Below are 18,943 nucleotides of genomic sequence, written 5' to 3' on the forward strand. Positions count from 1 at the left end.
ATACTTTCACTTGATTTCTGACCCTCCACCGGGGGAATTTCAATATCTTCAATATCACCCATACTACTAATCATTCACGCTTCGACTTCTTTCTGGCTGCAGCTATGAGGTCCAGCAGGCATACTTCACTAAACAAATTGGACCGAGCAGCCTGTGTCAGTTCGCCAAACAGATTCGTCATGTATATTCCTCAAGCAGCAAGCACCAGTATATATCTCAAGTGACTTTGATTTGATTTATTAATTTCCATTTGCACACACACATGTACAGAGGAGTGGTAAGTTGAGGTGAATGAGGGACAAAAGCCGCACAGACACGGCTTGAGGTAACCTCACCCCCTTACGTACAATATGGCTGCATGGCTGCATCAAGCGCCATATAAGTTACATTTATATAGTGGCCATAAAACATTGCAGTTATACAATATATGAAAGAACAGTGAAATATTTCCACAATAACAATGCAAAACACACTGCGGCATTGCAATAAATAAATGATATACACTTGGTAACATAGACAAAAGAAGAGGAACATAACATACATTATTAATCATTAACAAACGCGCTCTAAAGAGGTGAGCTGAACGCGTAGCACGGAAAAGGGAATATATATTGGTACATTCCCATTTGTACTCGGTAAATAGCCGTAAACCTTGATTAACTTTACTTCAAGTTTTCGCCACTTAAAAAAAATAAACACGTGAAGAAGCGCCTAAGGTTGACAAGCAGTTAAAGAAGCAAGTTAGGTGTGTAGAATCTAAGTTCCAGTATTAGTTAAGTCCCCGTGCTACTGCCGAGCATTTCTGTGAGGAAATGCAAAAATTCGATATTTTCAATGAACTACTGGTCGTGAGCAATCCTACTTTAGCGGAATAAAATCAACGTAACTACTGTAGAAGTCATATATAGCCAGCTTTGTGACATACTTGTTGCACCGCGGCAGCTGTGGAATCATAACTGGATTCCTATAGGCTGTGCTTTTGCGATTGTCTATCCGCGTATGAAAAACCCGCATTGGGCTGGTCTGCGTCACTTCGGCTGCCACTGTAGCGTTGCCTTCGAGAGCTGCATTGTTGTCTAAGAAATTAGCTCTTTCACTAAATGTTCGCAAAGGAAGACGTCGTAAAAATATATTTGAGACGACCACCATAAGTATATAAGCAGAGAGAACGAGGGCGAACAAACGAAAACACCGCAGAAAGCGCCCGGACAACGCCCGAACTGTAGCAGACGACAGGCGCGAGTCCTTGCCCTGACGTCACGCGAACGGCGCTCGCAGCGCCGCTCGCGTTCGTTCTCGGGGCTAATAATAGAAAGAAATGTCACAGTTACCAGCCCTGAAGACAAGGCGAGATTTGTTCCCCCTTAATATACTCAACATATTTTTTTACTCAAAGTAGTCAAAATGATATTTCCTCAGAGTGGACGTTCAAACACTGTCCTTCCGGACCGAGTCTTGGGTGCTACCAACGTCGATCGCGGTGTTCGACGCAGATCCCTGGCTGTCGCCTATGAGCTTCCTCCTCGCGTCCCTCTTGGGCAGCGAGTTCAGCAGCCTCTTCTGGAAGTTGGGCTCGCCCCAGCGCAGATGGTTGGCTTCGCGCACGTACTGGCGCAGGTCTTCGTCCAAGGCGTCCAGTGCCTCCTCGTCCACCAAGACTATGACCAGCAGGTTGACGCGGTCCAGCAGGGCGCGCTGTTGGGCGAACCGGAACTCCCAGCGACACCATTCGCTCAACGCGAAGTTCCTGCGAAACATGAAACGAGATTCCGTCGCTTTCTGCGTGAATCTACCTCGAGCTCTGTTAACTTGGCCACATCTATCTAAATGATAAGGAACGGAAGAAATTGGTCTCTTGGGCAATCACAATGCCGATTTCCATGAAGCTTGTTCTGCTTAGAGGTAGAATTCAGACACTAGTGACGCTAGTAAATGAATGTTTTATTTAAATTACCATTTCATTTTGCAAAGATTGGAGAAATTTGCAATATTAATCACAAAAACTAAAATATCACTTTCTATAGCCGTTTACCTACTGCTTCTATTGTTTCTATTGAATGCAACACACTTCGTTCCAGTTCGTCCAACAGTTCTTTAATAAAAGCACTTCTGTGTTTGAAATGCGTTTTAATAGGGAAAGTCCAGTCCGCCTTGAGCTAAAGCATCCTATTATAAAGCGGCACATGGCGTAAGAAGTGAATATATGTCATCCGAAAACGCATTTCCAAAATTTTACAACAACGCGTTCTCACCCTTTTCCACAGTTTGTTAGCAGCATCTCACTCATGTTGCTGCTCTAGAACAGGGTTGATTTTCAAACGTCTAAAAGCAGGCGAGCCTTGCGGCACTGCTACTTTCAGAGAGCGATGGCAACGTGCATATTCCCTACCCTTACGCGCAATCAAAATCTGTGCCATTAGTTCACTTCCTGGCGTTTTTAGCGCACTACGACACGAACACCTAAAGCACCATTACAATCACGCAGACACGCAAAGGGATTCTGAAAACGGTGCATGAGCATTAAATGCGACATGGAGCTGCATATTATGAAATCAAGAGATACATGCGCTGACCAGCTGAGGGATGTGCTGTTCACACTCTTACGTCCAAGCATGACGTCAGCGGTCACAACACCGATCGTTGCTCCAAAGCAACTTGCTTAATACCTGTAAGCTGTGGTGCCCGCAGCGGAAACAAAAACTTAGCCGAGGTAACTACAGATATTGCACTGCTTGAGCAGCTCTGCTAAAACAACATGCGTTCATAGAGACCCCGAAATTCGAACACATATCCTTTTTGGCTTTACCCAGAATGCAGTCACCTTAGACGTTGTTCTTCCCAACTCTGTGGACTTTCAAACTCTTCCAGGATAGTTGTATTCATTGTTGTTCATTTATTTCTAGGGAGAGAGGGAAGGATGGAAGAGGGGGCTAAGAGACTGCATTGTTAAATTTTCTAGAACTCATTACCTCATGCACACCGCCTAGTTTAAGACCGGATTTAATTTCTTGCTACAAAAATCCGTGGGACACAGTGAATTGCAAAGAGCAGGGTGACGTCATGGCGAGCCGAGTAGAAAAAATTTTTCACCGTCATTGCTATGGCTTTTCAAGCAAACAATGATTTCTTCACTAGTTCCTCACGAAAAATCTGCAGAAACTACAAATATCCATCGCTATTTTCTCGCGATATCATTCTGCAAGAACGCCGACGATAATTGCTGCTTGATAAGTCAGATAACAACATTAGTACGTTGGCTTTAATTAAAATTAAAATTATACAACATTCCTTCACAAGTTTCAATGTATATGAACCTTGAGAAATCCGCTGTTCCTCAAAGTACAACATGACATATTATATCTAAATCCAGCCGACGTTGACTTATTTGCAATATCGTAATTTAACCGCAAGTAAATAATTATGCAGACAACTACGGGCAGCACACAAGACAGGAACTGCCTCTGTCAAACAAGCAACCAGATTAGATTTTCGTTTGTCGTGAGATTGAAAAAGATATTTAAAACGTACATGCAAATAGGCGAATTGAATGTCAGCTGGCAGGAAGCAATACTTCTGCTTCTTCAAGTAAACATGGGTTAAATGTATGTGCAGATCTAATGTAAATGATGGCACACACGTGAAGTGAAGCTTGTTGAGTCGGGAAGGTCAATGATTTACAATTCGATGCCTAAACCACTTTCAGATATAGAGCTATAAATATATCTGTCATGACACTGACCGACATAGCAGCCAGGTCAAAACAGGGATGGTATCCAAAGAAAGCGCCGCTTTCATACCACAATCGCATGTTGGTGCTTACGACTGGCACGAACCTTTAGAATTATTTCTTAACGCTTTGTAGTGTTCTTGTTTCATACCTGCTTTCGCCTTGTTTTTCATGGTTATATTTCATGGTTAATTTTTTTAGAACACGTCACTTCATTCAAACCACAGACTCGTGGGCTAGATTTTATTTGTTGCTAAAGAAAGGCGCGTCATGCAGCTAATATCAAAGGGCAGGGTGACTTCGTGGAAAGAATTGACAAGGAACGGGTGAACTTGGAGGTGATTTCTTTTGCTGACTCTAGCTGTGCATGAATAGAAGGATAGGCTATTGCACTCAAAAGCTATTTGGATAACTTCGATACCAAGGACGATGGAATTAACATGACGATTCGAAATAGAAGACGCACATTCAAATTTAGGACACACTAATGTTTTGTGGAGAACGAGGGTCATTCTGGTAGGGGGGAGTGTGAAATTACGCCTCCATTAACAAAGTGATTGTTAAATAATGACGTGTTCTTTGTGTACGTGCCACGAAAAAGTCCTTGGTAATGTGGACGCCAAGGATGAGGGAGATTGAGACAGTGTATGGTTAATAAGAAAGCAGTTGCAAGGTGCACGATTACTCTGAAATGCCGGGAGATTCTCCTTGATTTACTTTTTTTTACCTTGTTTCATCAGCTACGTAGAGCAATATGCAGAAACGCTGTGAAATTCTGACTGAAGAGTGACATTCCCAGAATCTTAAGTAAAAGCCCATATTCAGAAGCACTCAAGCTTGACCCCAGTTGGGTAATCTTCGATCGCTGTATGAGGACTCCGTCGCTCATTCCCCAATTCTTCTGTAAACTTAACTGTCTGGTATTTCCTGCTGCGTCACCGCGACCCTGTGAGTTCTGATGGCAATGCCCTTATAATAGCTTCCACAGCCAGCAAGGAGGATACAGAAGCTCGCCTGCACTGATTGTACAGCTGAACAGTCACTGATTGCAACAGCTCAACATTACATTATCCGTAAATCATGCAAAGAGTGCATATAAGCAGAATCGATAAGTGGTGGCGCTCAGTGGCCATATCAGCAGACTGCGACTGCTGAGTCGGAACTTAGGCCAGTGCTGGTAACTTGGTTTTGTTTCGGCAATCAAGCCAAAAGCACTTAATCGGTAATGAAAAGTCACTAATTGATGACGATGATGATGATGATACTGAATGTTTCAAGATTTTGTCTGTTTATGGTTTAATTATTACTGCACATCATACAATTTTATGAGTCATAGCTTCAAATTGTTTCCCACAGTGACGTGTAAGCGTTCGAATGAGAAAAAAAATTAAGGTGAAAACGAAAAGTGAGCCCACCGGTAAACGGCATCAGGCATTCAGATTGCGTCTGTCCTACAAACCAGCTTTAATTATCATAGTTGGCTAAACATTTAACCCTTTCGTATGTTTTCAATCGTAGTGACAAAAGCAGGAGCATATCCCCCCTTTAAAAAAGAATGGACGTGAAGGATCGAAGCTCGTTGAAAGGTCTTGATAATTTTACGGGGACAAGCTTCTTGCTATTTCCATCAAGAAAAAATAACCATATAGTCGATGAGACTCCAAACAATCCTTTAAAAGATATAAAGCTTAATCTAAGGTTAAAACATTTTGCGTTTATTTAAAACAACGAAATCGGAAAATGTAGCTTCAGATTATACTCAACAAGCCCAGTACCACTCCTCCCGTTCGACCATACGACTCCAGGGCACCTATTTAAGCATTCGCTTTTACAGAAACGATTATTGCATGGACTTTGTTATCAGCCCATTTGGTTGGCTGCAATATTACGAATTCATTTTTTTTTATTAACTGCCCCCGCGATATAGCCAACGAAGGCGCTGCGGATAATCTTTTCAAATGAAAAACAGGAAAGGCTATTGTTATAAGGTGACTGAAATCTTTCTAAAATTAACGACATTCCCGACCGGAGAAGAGGATGCAGCGGAATGAAATTTAGGTAGACAAAGCAGACGGCAAGTCCACTTTGGTACGTTAAGCAGGGAGGAGGGGCATTAAAGATTAAACGAAGAACAAGGGATAGAGGTTGACATCAGCAGTGCAAGCACATGGGCACCCTTGCAAATCTTTGTGTGCAGAATCTTTGAGTACGAAAATGGTTTATTATTTAGCCGGCATAGCGGATTCTATGCTGAACACAATCCAAACGGAAATGACTGCTGGTTGCCTTCATGCGCGACACGGGGCTCTTCGAGACTTGGTGACACACCCAGGATATTAGCTCATAGGAGGCTCGGGTGGAGTAATATCAGCTTATGTATGCCAGATTAACCACGCCTGCTGCCACACCACTACCACCACCAAACATAGCATTTGCTCGATTGTCTCTTTGTTGTTGCTTGAATCACAGGTCGGTGTGTCTGTCGTTCCGATAAGGAATGAGTAGGCTTTCGTAAGAGCCGCCTCCAACCGGAGGCGCCACGGTAATTTCTCGCTAAGTTACCAACACTCATCTTTGACGTACACAAAAAAAAATGTTTGTTCTAACCTGGTTAAGACAAGCAGTGTCCTCCTGGAGCAGGCGACGGCATCGCGAATGATGTCTTGCAGGAGGAAGCCTCCCTTGAAATTGCGCTCGTACGTGCAGTAGGTGAACCCGTGAGCTGCCAGTAGCGGAAGGATCTGGTCATGCACCCAGCCGAAGTCCGTGCTGCTGAAGGCGACGAACACGTCGAAGAGCTTGTCCGTGTCCTCCGAGATGCACTGTGACAATCCACAAAAGCTGCAGTCGCGAAGCCAAGTGTTGAGCCTCCGCTTGTAGTACAGGTACGTTGCCGCTAGAGCCAGGAAGATCGCCAGGAGCCCTGTTCGCAAAAGCGAAAGGAACCGACTGGTAAAACTTGAAGTTTAAGTGAGTATCCATATTTTATGTTACAATAGTATACCGTTTAGTGAAGTTTATTCATTCTGTATGAACACAGGTACCTTTCACAAGCAGGGCAAAGGGCAAAGTTCATCCCCCAACACACAGGCGTAGCATTCGACAGTCAGCGGCAATGGCAATTCACAACACATTGAACCCGAATTTCACAAAATTTTAATCTGGAACACTTTCAGAGGACAAGTACTCAATACCATGAATTAAGGCGTTCTGCGTGCAAAACCAGCGATTTGATTATGAGGAGCGTCTTAGTGGTGGACTCTGGATTTTTTTCACCAGGGGATCTTTACCGTGCCCCCAATGCACAGAACACGGATGTTTTCGCATTTCGCTCCCATCGAAATGCGGCCGCCATTTGTCGCGATTCCATCTCGCCACCTCGGGCTTAGTAGCACCACACCATAGCCACTAATCAACTGCGTTGGTTGTTCAACAACGTCATCCAGTAGCGCTTACAGTAAATAAATGTTCTATTTCGGTTAAGCAGCAAACACTCTGTAACGCTTTTTTTCTGTATTCTTTTAAGGAAGTACACTGTTAATAGGTATGAATGCGCCGTCTGGGTTCAGACAGCCCGCTTGGAGAAGGTAGAGATGCCTGAGCTGGCCTATGACTTAACCAGGCAAAAAACTACTGGCTCAGAGAACCGAATGACCACGCGCCAACTCTACCGAAATGTGCCGCCTAGGTCCCGCCTTTCTGTGTGTGTGATGTGACGCAAAACACTAGAGTGGTCTCCAGGAAATGCCTGGGGTGCATTTCCTGGAGACTCGAAATGCATTTTTACCTCGGACCACCTCCGAATGGAATCACCTGCCAGAAGCAGCTACAGCTATTACGGATGCACGACGCTTTAAGACTTTTTTGAATAACATGCTTAACATTGCCTAATTAATTGCACCAGTTTGTTAATTTTGTTTAGCGTCTTTCTTATATTTAGATGTTGAAGTTACTCTGCTCTTTCTTAGTTGCAACTGAACATATTGTGTATTTTTTTTGTACATTGATCCTGCTCCATATTGTTATTCTATGTTATTGTATGATCATGCTCCAATTGTTCTTTCTTCAATTTTGCTCTGTAATATGCCCCTCGCCTTTGTAACGTGCAAAGCCAAAGGGTAAAACAAAGTAAATAAATAAGTACGTAGTGCGTGTGCGGTAGCGAGACTTCTCACTTGCGTGACTTGGCGGGTCTGTTGTTTTGATTAAGTTACTGGTGATAAAGTTATTACATTAGAATAAGCAACTATCCGCCGAGGTACAGTATACATTAGAAGCAGCGAAAAGCTCCGTTGAATCGGCGGTTCAGGCTGACTAACAAAACATGTAGCACCACTGTGATGTTCAAATCTCTAAAGCGAAAATTCGCGATGCAGATATTTGTCGCCGAGAACCAAAAGCACAAACAAAAGCCTAATATATAACCTAACAAAAATTGTACCTAACTGTTGCACCATCGTGCCAACAACATCTTATTATCAATCGTCGCCTTAGATCGTGAGGGAGGCATCTCTTAGTGCCAGGCGTGTGATTTTCAGGCAATCGTCGTGTCACATTCCGTTCAAAGTAAGGAGACGAACAGTGCTACGCCTATAGAAGGCTTAATTACCGTTATCAAAGCAATGATTCGCTCAACCCGTTAGTTGCAAATGACGAGACAACGCATCATCACCACGAGCGCACACTGGTGCCACTTTCGATTTGACTCGTCGTCAACATTTCGCAACTTTTGCACATGTGTATATGGGAAGTTTCTTGTGCTGTTGACCGTCAACCAGTACACAATCACCTTTACAATGTTTCTTTTTTTTTTCTACGACAATAGTAAAATGCAATAGCTTAACCTGGTATCATGTTTGTTTAGAAAACCTTGGCGTAATATATGCAGGTTTACCAAAATCCAGCAGTAAAAAAAAAGTTATTTTGAAATTTGTCACGGCACTTCAGGTATTACAGGCGTATTTTGGATGCAATGATATTATTCAGGTAGCTTTTGTTGTTTAATCGAGCGATTCCGTACTGAAGACAGCAGTTAACCATTACGTCTGTACTGTACTGTACTGTAGTACAGGTGGGTTTATTGATAAGCCCATTCGTAATAGGTGTTGTCTGCGGCGAAGCGAACATCAGCGTGGCAGGCGGTGGCTATCCTCTCCTGCAGCTGCCACAGGAGGAGAGGGAAAACCGGTAAAGAAAATAGATTTTTGTAGGAAACTCTATGGCAAAGAGGACGAGTGGTTCATTTGAGGGATCGCCCGACTTTGTGCGCAGGCGCGAGTAAGAACGGGCGCGCTAGACAACATCTGGGGACTTTTACTCCTTGAATAGATTAATCTGCCTAGGCACTACGGAGGGGGCTTCTTAGCCCACGTTGTATGCGCTTGCGTATGCGTTGTATGCGTGTATGCGTTTGTTCCTCGGCGTGCCGGCATTGCGGAGTGGGGTCGAGTTTGCTTACGATCGGACGCTGGCTGTCCTCTGGGACTTCATTACAAAATAACAAATTAAGTTTTCTACTACTGCTGCTACTACTCCGCAACAGTTTTATTGACTACTCAATCATTACACTGGATAAAGGAACAGTCAATGATATATTTTCATTTACCCTGAATAGTCCATAGAGAGAGAGCGAGAGAGAGAAAGGCAAAGAAAAGACAGGAAGGTTAACCAGAGATTATCTCTGGTTGACTACCCTATACTGGGGGAGGGGCAAGGGGATGCGATAGGTGAGAGAGAGAAAAAATAAAAAACTACACACACACGCACGTACACACAAACTGTTTCTGTGGGCACTGTCATGCAGCCCGCAAAGGCGTTCCTAGTGTTATATAGTGTCACCTTACAATCCTGCGTCACACAGTGCAGTCACAATCTGTCAGAAAGTCCAGTGTCCTTTAAATACCGCAGCAGCGCCTTCATAGCCGATCGCGCTGATGTTCGCGTAGGCCAGTATCCAAGGATCTTGTTTTCTGTAAGTGGGCGCTTGTCCAGTTTGTATAGGGTGGCTGAGAGGACTGCTCTTTGCGGGTTGAAACGAGAGCACTCACAAAGAAGGTGCGAGATTGTTTCATTGCACCCGCAGACGTCACAAAGTGGGTTGTTGGACATTCCGATAAGAAAGGAGTACGCATTTGAAAATGCTACTCCAAGACATAGACGAACTAGAAGGGTACAGTCGCGTCGTGGAAGCTCGGGCGAAATACGGAGTTGTAAATTAGGGTTCAGGGCATGACGTCGTGCACTTGTGAAATCGGATGACTTCCACTGAGCTAGCGTCAGGTCGTTTGCCAGTACGGAAAGTTTTTCCGCTGCGTCGGCTCTCGAAAGAGGAATGGCAACGCAGCTGACGCCATCATGGGCAGATCAGGCAGCTGCGTCTGCTCGATCATTGCCGTGTATGCCACAGTGACTAGGCAACCACTGAGGTATCATATCGTGTCCTTCATCAACTATGCGATGGTGTACTTCTCTGATCTCTGCGACGAGCTGTTCATGTGATCCTTGGCGCAGTGCTGAGAGTCCACTCTGTAGGGTGCCTTGGAATCACAGGAGACTGACCATGCATGGGGTGGTTCCTCCTGAATGAAATGAAGAGCCGCACGCAAGGCTACCAGTTCAGCAGGTGTCGTTGATGATACATGCGACGTTTTTAGATGTATTTCGACGGATCTTGTTGGTATCACCACAGCAGCAGCTGAACTTGCAGATGTGACTGAGCCATCGATGTAAACGTGTACGCGGCCACTGTGCACCTCATGTAACAGCTCTAATGTGGCCTGCTTCAGAGAAAACGACGGCATGTTAGCCTTTTTAGTGATTCCTGGGATGGTGAGGCGTACTTCAGGTCTGTGCAGGCACCATAAAGGTGAGGATGGTCTTGCTGCAGGCATGTAGTTCAATGGCAATGAGGTGCGATTGGCAACAATCATATGACTGATAGTTGCGTGTGGCCTTTCTGCGGGTAGAGCGGCAAGGTGGAGAGAAGGTAGTCGGGCAACGTGGCGAATATGCGCTCTGAGAGCGTTGGTTACCAAGTACGTTGATATTGGGTGATCTCGAGCTATGATAATTGTTGCCGCTGTATACGCACACCTCGGAAGACCGAGACACGTCCATAGGGCTTGAGCTTATAGTCCCTGGAGAACACGCAGGTTTGTTTTGCAGGTGTTACTAAGCACAGGGGGGCTGTATCTTGCGAAACCGAGGAACAAGGCGTTATAAAGCTGCAGCATTGATCGCACCGATGTGCCCCGTGACTTTCCGCCGAGAAATTTGAGGAGATGTATTATTGTCAGCAACCTCTTCTTTAGGTACGAAACGTGCGGGCTCCATGATAGGTCGCGGTCGATAATTACCCCTAAAAAGCGGTGTTTACGTGCATTTGCAACTGCTTGTCCGTTGACACTTACAGAATAACGCTTCATTGACTTCCGAATGAAAGTAACAAGGCAGCATTTCTCTCTAGACAGCTCTAAGTTCTGTTTTCGCAAGTACAGTGATGTTAAGGTAGCTGCCTTTTGTAGCCGTGCTCGTACCTGCAGTCGTGTTGCAGCAGACGCCCACATGCAGATGTCGGCATAGATTCATACTTGAACTGTGTTGGACAAGCATCTGACTAGGCCAACGAGCACTAGGTTGAATAGCATCGGGGTCCCCAACACTCCGCTTTGCGCTACTCCACGGAAAGTTTGGTGTTGAGTCGTGGCGCCTTCCTGGGTCATCACGAAGAAATGCCTGTCGGTCAAATAACTGCACAGCCACTGAAAAGTGCGGCCACCGATTCCTGCTTTGATCAAAGCCTCTATAATGACATAATGTGCTATACCATCATAGGCGCCTTTTATGTCAAGAAATAATGCCGTAGTGAGTCGTTTCATCCGTTTTTGATGTTGAACATACTTGACCAAATCGATGACATTATCTATGGATGAGCGCCCATGCCGGAAGCCAGCCATAGCATCTGGGTACACGTTGTAACTTTCCAGGTACCATTCCAGGCGAGTCAAAATCATTCTTTCCATTATTTTCCTATACAACTGGCCGAGCGATGGGGCGGTACGATGGCAAATCTAACGGCGATTTGCCAGATTTGGGAAGCGGAACCAAGCGGCTGCATTTCCATTCACGTGGAGCCAAACCATTGCGCCAAGACTCGTTGTAAAGGTTTAGCAGCATGAGTCGTGCTTTCTGACCAAGATTGGCGAGCCCCGCATAGGTAACGCCGTCCAGCCCAGGTGACGGAGAGCGCCTGCAAGTCGCTAGTGCCGCTTCAAGCTCCTCCACCGTAAACAAGTGGTCCTCGGCTCCGTGCCCTTAGCCTCACTACCTCAGAAAGTTGTCGCAAGGTGTAAACCTTCAGCTGACCCAGAACTCCCGCACTACAGCACTGCCTCTTAAATAAGCATACCAGGTGGCGTTCAGCTAATTGCGCGCTCCACAGCACGGTTACGCGAGAGTATGCATTAATTGCACCTCAGTTACGCAAAATAAAAATGCGCCAATCGTCTCAAAGCGCTCACTTCCGCGAAAGTACTTCATTTCTCGAAGGACCGCCCCATGGTCTGAAGTCGCACTTAAATAATTTCGCACACACAACTTATAGGAAGTGTTTTGGTGTGCTCGGATATTTAAATCCGTAAACATTTCTATGGTTACGCAATGAGAAAGCTGTCCGCGCGTCCATCCCCCCTTCGCGTAAGATCGCTCTCAAGATAGAGCCTGTGGAAGAACAAGACGACGAACGCGCGACCAGTGGCACGAACGCGTCTCCGTGACCACGTGACGTGTGCAATCGGACACGCACTAGGCTCGCTTTTAGAGAGCCAGAACTGCATTTAATTATTAGTAGAACAGTGCGCACCAATTACTCACCCATAGACAGGAGGAGGTACGTTGTCCCTCTTGGCACCACGGTTGGGCAAAGGTCCTTCTCTCCTAACGTAAGAAGCGCCTTTCCAGACACGCCTGGGTTGGGGCTTTCGGCACATATGATATCTTTTGCATCGCGTATCTGTGGAAGAAATGTGGGAAAAAAACCTGGAGGAATAAACAAAAGATTATATGTGAGTTAAAGACGAATTGAGAATTTTGGTGCTTTGTTACAGAAGTTTAGCCCGCGTTCAAAGCGAACTGTTTCAAATAAACAGGCCATTTAAAGCGGCCCTCCCTTCTGCATAATTATGGATAATTAGCGCAGCTATCTCAATTTCTACTATTGGTTCGTATTAGACATTTATGTCGTACAGTTTTCCAAGATGCTTTTGATCAAGTTTGCTGTTTCAAAGTTGCTTGCAACATGTTTGTACATTTATTCGGAAGGGAGGTGGCGAAATTTCCTGGGGTTGTCACGGGATAACGCCTCCTTACTACTTCCTAGGATTGCTTCTCTTTCCAGTAGGCAATGGTAACGGGACATACAAGCACACATCCGAGAGATCTTTTTCTTTTTGTCTTCGGCGGCTGAAAACGTACTTGCGGCCGACGACTGGGCCAACCAGTTTGAACCATCTGCAAATTTTGCGCGCTCTTAAAGGACTCTCCCGCAAAGTCAATTTCAATAAGATGGCCGACGAGTCCATTACCAGATCACGTGCCGGAAGGAACACTTTTTCGCTGATCGTGAAACCATCGCATCACACAACGAACTGGTGTCTCCAATATGAAAGAGAAAGGCGCCCTCTCACATGTCAAAGAAAGCCACCTGGCTTAGAAAAAACATAAGTTATTCAAGGGAAGGAAAACTGACTCCGTAACAGCGCGAGCAGGGTTAAGGAATTTTGGGTGCGCAAAGTCGCCTGGTTGCACTAGTCGTAAAACTGTCTTGTCTGTGCTATGCATTTTCCGTACTAATTTTTTCTCCGTCATATACTCTATAGGCTGCTCAATAAAGAAATCGACACTGTTTCTACTTCCTCTCGTGTCCTTTCGCGCTTTTGAGATATCGCCGTGTCTTATTCATTCATTCATTCATTCATTCATTCATTCATTCATTCATTCATTCATTCATTCATTCATTCATTCATTCATTCACTCATTCTTTCATTCATTCATTATTTCATTCATTCATTCATTCATTCATTCATTCATCCACCTGATAATCTATTACCCTGTAAATTACTGAAAGCAATGGCCTTACACATGTTCGAGAAGTTACTTCATAGGGGTGTAATGGTGCAAAAGCGATTGAGGCCATCCTGCGCCAGCCACAATAAATTAAGAAATCAAATGTTAAAGCACCGAGCGCGGCGTTACATTATAGTCTGTCCAAAAAACCAGTTTCTTCTAAAAAGCTCAAGAAGTCAGTGAAGGGCACTAGCCATTCTTTTCCGAGTATTGAGGCGGGGTGTAAAGTTATGTGTAAGTTATAGAGATTGTGTAAAAGCTTCCGTCTCTGTGTATCAGTATTTGGACATGTCACAATAATGTGCACTACTGTAAGTGGTTCATGACACCTCTCGCAAGTTGGCGGGTTATCGTTTCGAAGTAGAAACTGGTGTGTAAGGTGTGTATGCCCCATTCGGAATAAACATAGAAAAACCTCATAGAAGCGTTGCTGGTGACTGCACGACTTCCACTCGCTAAGCAGGGGCTGTATTGTGTGTAACATATTATTTATGCAAGAGTCCCATTGTAGTTGCCCCTTTGGAGCCGGGGCCTTATGAATCACTCGGATACTGTCTCTGTATGGAAGTGTTGTTTGCGTTATGTCTTCGTGCGCTGCCACGAACGCGCATCTATGTGCTGCTTCACTCCGTGCTACCCCACCATGGCTTGGGACCCAGCAGAATCGTATGGTTCTTCCGTATTTATTAAAATCCACCATGTTTACGATATCGCCAAGCAGGGGTTCAGACGCGGCGTTAAGGTTTGGAGCTCTTAGTGCAGTCAACGAATAGGTATATATGATAGAATTCATCTGCTCGTCAGTGGTAATTTTTTTACTGCGCCCATATCGCATAAACATCGGCGGTATAGACTGAAGAAAAAATATTTATCCGAAAGTTATGTTCCTAGTTTTTCGTTATGATCCGGATACCTACGTATTCTTGCGTTTTATAATGGTAAGTGTAGAAGTCCGTGTAGATTTTATAGTTTTTTTTAATACCTCTGCACTCTTGTATTATGTGTTCTTGTAGAATATCTTTTTTTCTTCTTATGTGTTAGTGTCCAGTGAAAAGTTGTACCATGGGGGCATCCTTGGTGGCCTTTCAGCAACCTGCAGGGCCGCATGAGGAACATCATAACTCTGACGGTATTCTTCGTGCCGTAAGATAAGTGCGCGAATTATGTTCGGATTGTTTGCGTAGTGTAACCGTGATTTGCAATGTTTTACGATGCTGTAGCATATATGTTGTGGTGATGACCAAATTCTCAGTACATAGGACAGCGTGAGTAGTGCTCTACGGAGCTGTAAGGAAGGCTCATTGCAGTAAACATATAAACTATGGACATGCGATGTTCTGTAGGCACCGCTCGCCAGCCGTAGGAGGAGTCTATGAACAGGATCAAGTGGCTTGATGTACGACTACCTAGCTGCACCATAAACTACACTACTGTTGTCGTGGATACTACGTACAAGGGACCGGTATTTACGTAGTAGACAAGTTCGGTCAGATACCCCGTGCTTGTGCGATAACACCTTGAGGATATTTAATGCTTTATTTCCTTTAACTTTAGTTGTGTCAATGTGGGCGAGGGAGTTCAGCTTTGTGTCAATTGTTACGCCTAAAAATTTGTGGTCGTCTTTGACCGGCAACGTTGTACCATACAATGTGAGAACTGGATTGCAGTGTAACCCTCTCTTCGGGGAGAACGGAACTGTAAGAGTTTTGTCTGTTGAAAAACGGAATTCATTTTTGTCGGCCCATTGTGTGTGATTATTTATCGTTATTTGTGTTGTGTTTCACAAGTATGTAGATTTGAGGCGCCGCAAGCCACTTGCAAATTGTCGACATATATTGTATATTGAGTGCATAACAGATGGTGGGATGCTCCTATTAACAGAGCTCATTTTGACTATCAAGAGTGTCGTGCTCAGAATGCAACCCTATGGAACGCCATATTCCTGTGGCAATGTGCGTGAAAGTATTGTGCCGAGACGCACCTGGAAAGTTAGATTTGCCATGAAATCAGATAGACTATTTAGCATTCTGCCACGCACTCCCCAGTCAGCCAGGTCTCTTCAAATTCCATACCGCCACGTGGCATCATACGCTTTTTCTAGATCAAAGAAAACTGCGAGGCAGTGTTGTTTGTGTATTTCATGTTCACGTATTTCACGTATTTCGTGTTCTGGTCGTACGAGGTGGTCAGTTGTCGAGCAGCCCTTTCTGTATTCGCACTGGTGCATGTCTACTAGGCTCCTTGATTCAAGGAAGACTGTGAGCCTTACGTTTATGATACTCTGGTAGGATTTGGCTAGACAACGTGTAAATTCAATGGGTCTGTAGCTGCTTGAGCCCATTGGGGGTTTACCTGATTTCAAAAAAGGCACTACTACAGCATATTTACACTCTATAGGCATTACTCCAGATTCCCATATCCTATTGAAAAATTTAAGCAGTGTTTCTACTGAAGCTTGAAATGGGTGTGCGAGCATTGTGTAGTGGACACGGTCAAGACATGTTGCCGTTTTTTTACCGGCCGAGAAAACTGTGTTGAATTCTGGCATTATGAGGACGTTAATATAAGGTTAATTTGAAGCCCCAGTAGTGGGCAGTTTCTGTTTCTCCCCCGAGTCTTTATATTTTAAGAAAGCATTTGAGTAGTTTGCTGAGCTGGAAACCTTGTAAAAGTGTTCGCCTAATAATTTGGCCTGGTCCTGTAGTGTTGTCTGTGTGCCTGGACATGAGAGTAGTGGTATTGTGTGTGATGTGTGCTCTGCTTTGGATTTCCTCACCTGGTCCCACATTCGTTTTGACGTGACCGTATTATTATTGAAGACATATATTTTTGACATGACGATTTCTCTGTCTGTGTTAGAATAAATCGTGCTTTGGCTTTGGCCTGTTTGAAATTAAAAATGTTGCTATAAGTGGGGTACCTCCGAAGGATTCCGCAGGCCTTATTTTGTTCTTTTTAGGCTTCGGTACATTCGTTTATCCACCAGGGTTTTAGCCTTTTGCGCACAATACCGGATGACTGTGTTATTGCCTTTTGTGCTGCTGAGATTATGACCTCAGCTATTTCTTGTTAATTTCGTCAAAGCTTAGTTCTGTCGAAAAGACAACTTTCAGTTTCGCGTGTTCCATAAATCTGGCCACTCACCGAGCTGTAATTTCCACTGGCGTGGTTCAGTGAATAAGATTAGCGGTGATGAGAAAAGTTTGATGATTGCGGGCAAGTGATCGCTATCATATGACGTGTCGAGGGCTCCCATTTCAGATTAAAAAAAGTTGGTGAGAAAGAAGTTAAATCTAAACAACTAAAAGCGCGCGAAGTCGGTGAAAAGTAGGTCGGTGCACCTGAATTTAAAAGGCAAATGTCATTTGACCGAATAAAATCTTCAACCAGTTGCCCTTTTTGGCCAGTTTTGACACTGCCCCAAAGAGCACAGTGAGCATGAAAATCGCCTACTAAAACAAATGGCTCCGGTAATTTACCCATTATATTTTCTAAGTGTTTGGTAGTAAAATGAGTGTGGTGTCGGACTTACAGCGAACAAATGGTGATGGTTTTGTGAGCTATTACGGTGACAGCAACGGCTTCTATGTTACTCGTAATGCGAACTTCTCTAGCTGCAATGCCGCCCTGGACAACAATGGCTACACCTTCCGAAAGCCGGTTCGTCTGAGTACGGCCGCGCCGTGCAACAGTGAAACCTTTTAAAACATTTTTGTGTTTTTCGCCTAGGTTTCTTTCCTGTAAGCATAAGGCCACAGGAGAGAAGTTAAATAACACGTCTTTGATGTCACCTAAGTTATGGAAGAGCCTCTACAATTCCAATGGATAACAAAAGACATTAGCTAATTGAAAGGTAAAAAATGACATTAACGAATGAATAGGAGATAAGAAAGCTGTTAGATGACATAAATATAAAGAAAGCTGTTATAAAGGAGCGGTAACCTTTATGTTATCGCTTTCTTATTTGGAGTAGTTATTGGGACTTTGTCCCTCTTTCCACGCTCGAGAGAGCGCTTGTCCTTCAGCGTCGATGACACCGGGGTTTTTGGGTGGACCTCGATCGCTCTCTCTGAAGCGCTGGAGGACCGAGAGTTAGGCGTGAAACATGTGTCTCGGGCCTTGCGGTTTCGCTGATTTTACGACCTTGCTGGACTGGTGTCTGCAGCCCCTTCGAAGAGGATGGAGCAGCACTGGCTGCTTCCCCCACGGGAGTGAGAGGCATCACCACGGTACCACTGTGCGTGGGCTCGCAGGACTCCTGAGGGCTATGTGACGATGCCCCCACCTTCGTCACATCGGCATAAATACGTCGCGAGAAGTATGACAGTCGCTTTCTGGCTTCAAAAAACGAGTTTTTCTTTCACGTTTAGCGCAATCACTTCTGTTTCTTTTTTCCAGCAAGGGCAAGACCGCGAGTACACGGAATGACCTCCTTTGCAGTTAACACAATGTGGGGAAGAGGTTCAATTCTGAGATTGGTGATCGCTGGAGCTGCATTTAGCACAAGTTGTTTGTCCTCGGCGTCCATGTGAAACATGTCTAAAGCTTTGGCACTTGAAACATCGTCTGGAGTTCGGGATATATGGTCCGAAATTGGCTTAGCGTAACCTGCATCCAGCAAGGTAGGCATTGCACTTGTTCCAAAGGTAAGTATAACATGTTTGCTTGGAATTTCTTGGTCGTTGCTCCGTATGAAAGTTCTTTGAACTTTTCTAACACTTTCTTTCTGAAACCTTTCAGCAGTTCCTCGTCACTCAAGCCAAGAAAGTATCCATAAGATATGTGGGCACGGAGGACCATCGACAAGCATGTGGCTTAAACCGTTCTGCTACCTCGTGCAGGTGCTTGCTAATGGCCTGGCCGGATCAACGATACTACAACTGCCGCCACCTGACCAGTCTTCAAGAAATGCAATCGACCATCCCTATCATCCAAACTTCGCCACGTGCACTTGGACCACAACTAGAACACTGATGCCACGTGACTGCTTTCATAATGCCAATCCTTCGCTGTTTTGGGACGCGTCACTTGAGGCGCCACCTATTCTTCACGAGACGTCGACGCATCGGTGTACAAAGGAGCAGCTCCAGACGT

General features: G+C 44.7%; 1 protein-coding gene across 1 annotated transcript in view; it reads right to left on the reverse strand.

Moving 5' to 3' along the window:
• Positions 1 to 268: 268 nt before the first annotated feature.
• The window catches only part of LOC135908736 (protein toll-like), a 67,962-nt gene continuing 49,287 nt past the window's right edge, over positions 269 to 18,943 (reverse strand). Inside the window, exons 4-6 of the mRNA XM_065440586.2 lie at positions 12,599 to 12,737; positions 6,335 to 6,650; positions 269 to 1,747 (exon numbers count right to left, since the gene is read on the reverse strand). Of these exons, the coding sequence (XP_065296658.2) occupies positions 1,429 to 1,747; positions 6,335 to 6,650; positions 12,599 to 12,737 (774 nt within the window). The 3' untranslated portion in view covers positions 269 to 1,428. The remainder of the gene's footprint in view (positions 1,748 to 6,334; positions 6,651 to 12,598; positions 12,738 to 18,943) is intronic.

This window comes from Dermacentor albipictus, chromosome 7 (assembly GCF_038994185.2).
Source record: "Dermacentor albipictus isolate Rhodes 1998 colony chromosome 7, USDA_Dalb.pri_finalv2, whole genome shotgun sequence".
Lineage (NCBI taxonomy): Eukaryota > Metazoa > Arthropoda > Arachnida > Ixodida > Ixodidae > Dermacentor > Dermacentor albipictus.